Source organism: Emiliania huxleyi (genome assembly GCF_000372725.1).
Source record: "Emiliania huxleyi CCMP1516 unplaced genomic scaffold EMIHUscaffold_9990, whole genome shotgun sequence".
Classification (NCBI taxonomy): domain Eukaryota; phylum Haptophyta; order Isochrysidales; family Noelaerhabdaceae; genus Emiliania; species Emiliania huxleyi.
In genome coordinates, this window is record NW_005194642.1 from 430 (window position 1) to 1,137 (window position 708).

General features: G+C 63.8%; 1 protein-coding gene across 1 annotated transcript; it reads right to left on the reverse strand.

The window, feature by feature from the left end:
• Positions 1-314: 314 nt before the first annotated feature.
• EMIHUDRAFT_259881 (hypothetical protein) lies at positions 315-689 on the reverse strand (the record flags this gene model as incomplete). Its single annotated transcript, XM_005756005.1, has 1 exon — positions 315-689. The coding sequence occupies one exon, from the start codon at positions 687-689 to the stop codon at positions 315-317; it is 375 nt and encodes a 124-aa protein (XP_005756062.1).
• Between the last annotated feature and the right edge of the window lie 19 nt (positions 690-708).

Below are 708 nucleotides of genomic sequence, written 5' to 3' on the forward strand. Positions count from 1 at the left end.
CAGCAATTCGGACGGCGCGACTGCGCGCAGCACTCAGCGACAAGACCGCCCGGAGAGATGAGCGTATTTTCCACCGACCTCGCACACGGGCGCTACCATACGCCGCGCACCGTGTCAAGACCCAGAGCGTCATAGCGGGGGAGGATGGGTGGGCACTGGACGAGGTCGCGGGCGCCGCCTCGACCGGGCGCATCGGCGGCAGGCCACACAGAAGCCGTTGCAACGAGCACCTAGGAAACAAGGCCGCGTCCGGAGCGCCGTGTTACAGAGAGTATGCTGTACCAGCCTCATCGGAGAAATTCCCGTTCGCGCGCTCATAGCACACTGCCGGACGAATGGCGCGCATAGAAGGTCTTGCTCTTGCTAAGGTAGGCTGCCACTGTTGGCGCGGCGGCTGTCCGCGCCGCCAGGGCGTGTACCTTTGGGTATCGTGTCGCCACGTCGAAGTGTGCAGCCTCGAGTGCTTGCGCAAAGGGGAAACCTGCTCGCAAAGCGACCAATACCGCCAGGTCGGCGCCCGTTGGGAAGTCCGTTGGGAAGGTGCGGCCGTGGACGAAGCCACTCTCGGGCACGAAGAGCTCGAGCACGCGCAAGTACTGGGCGAAGGTCGCGTTGATAGCCGCTGGCGGCCTAATAGCTCCTCGGTCCTCGACGCCCTGCAGGATATCCTCCTTGATCTGCGCAAACATGTCATCCACCGCACGTTGC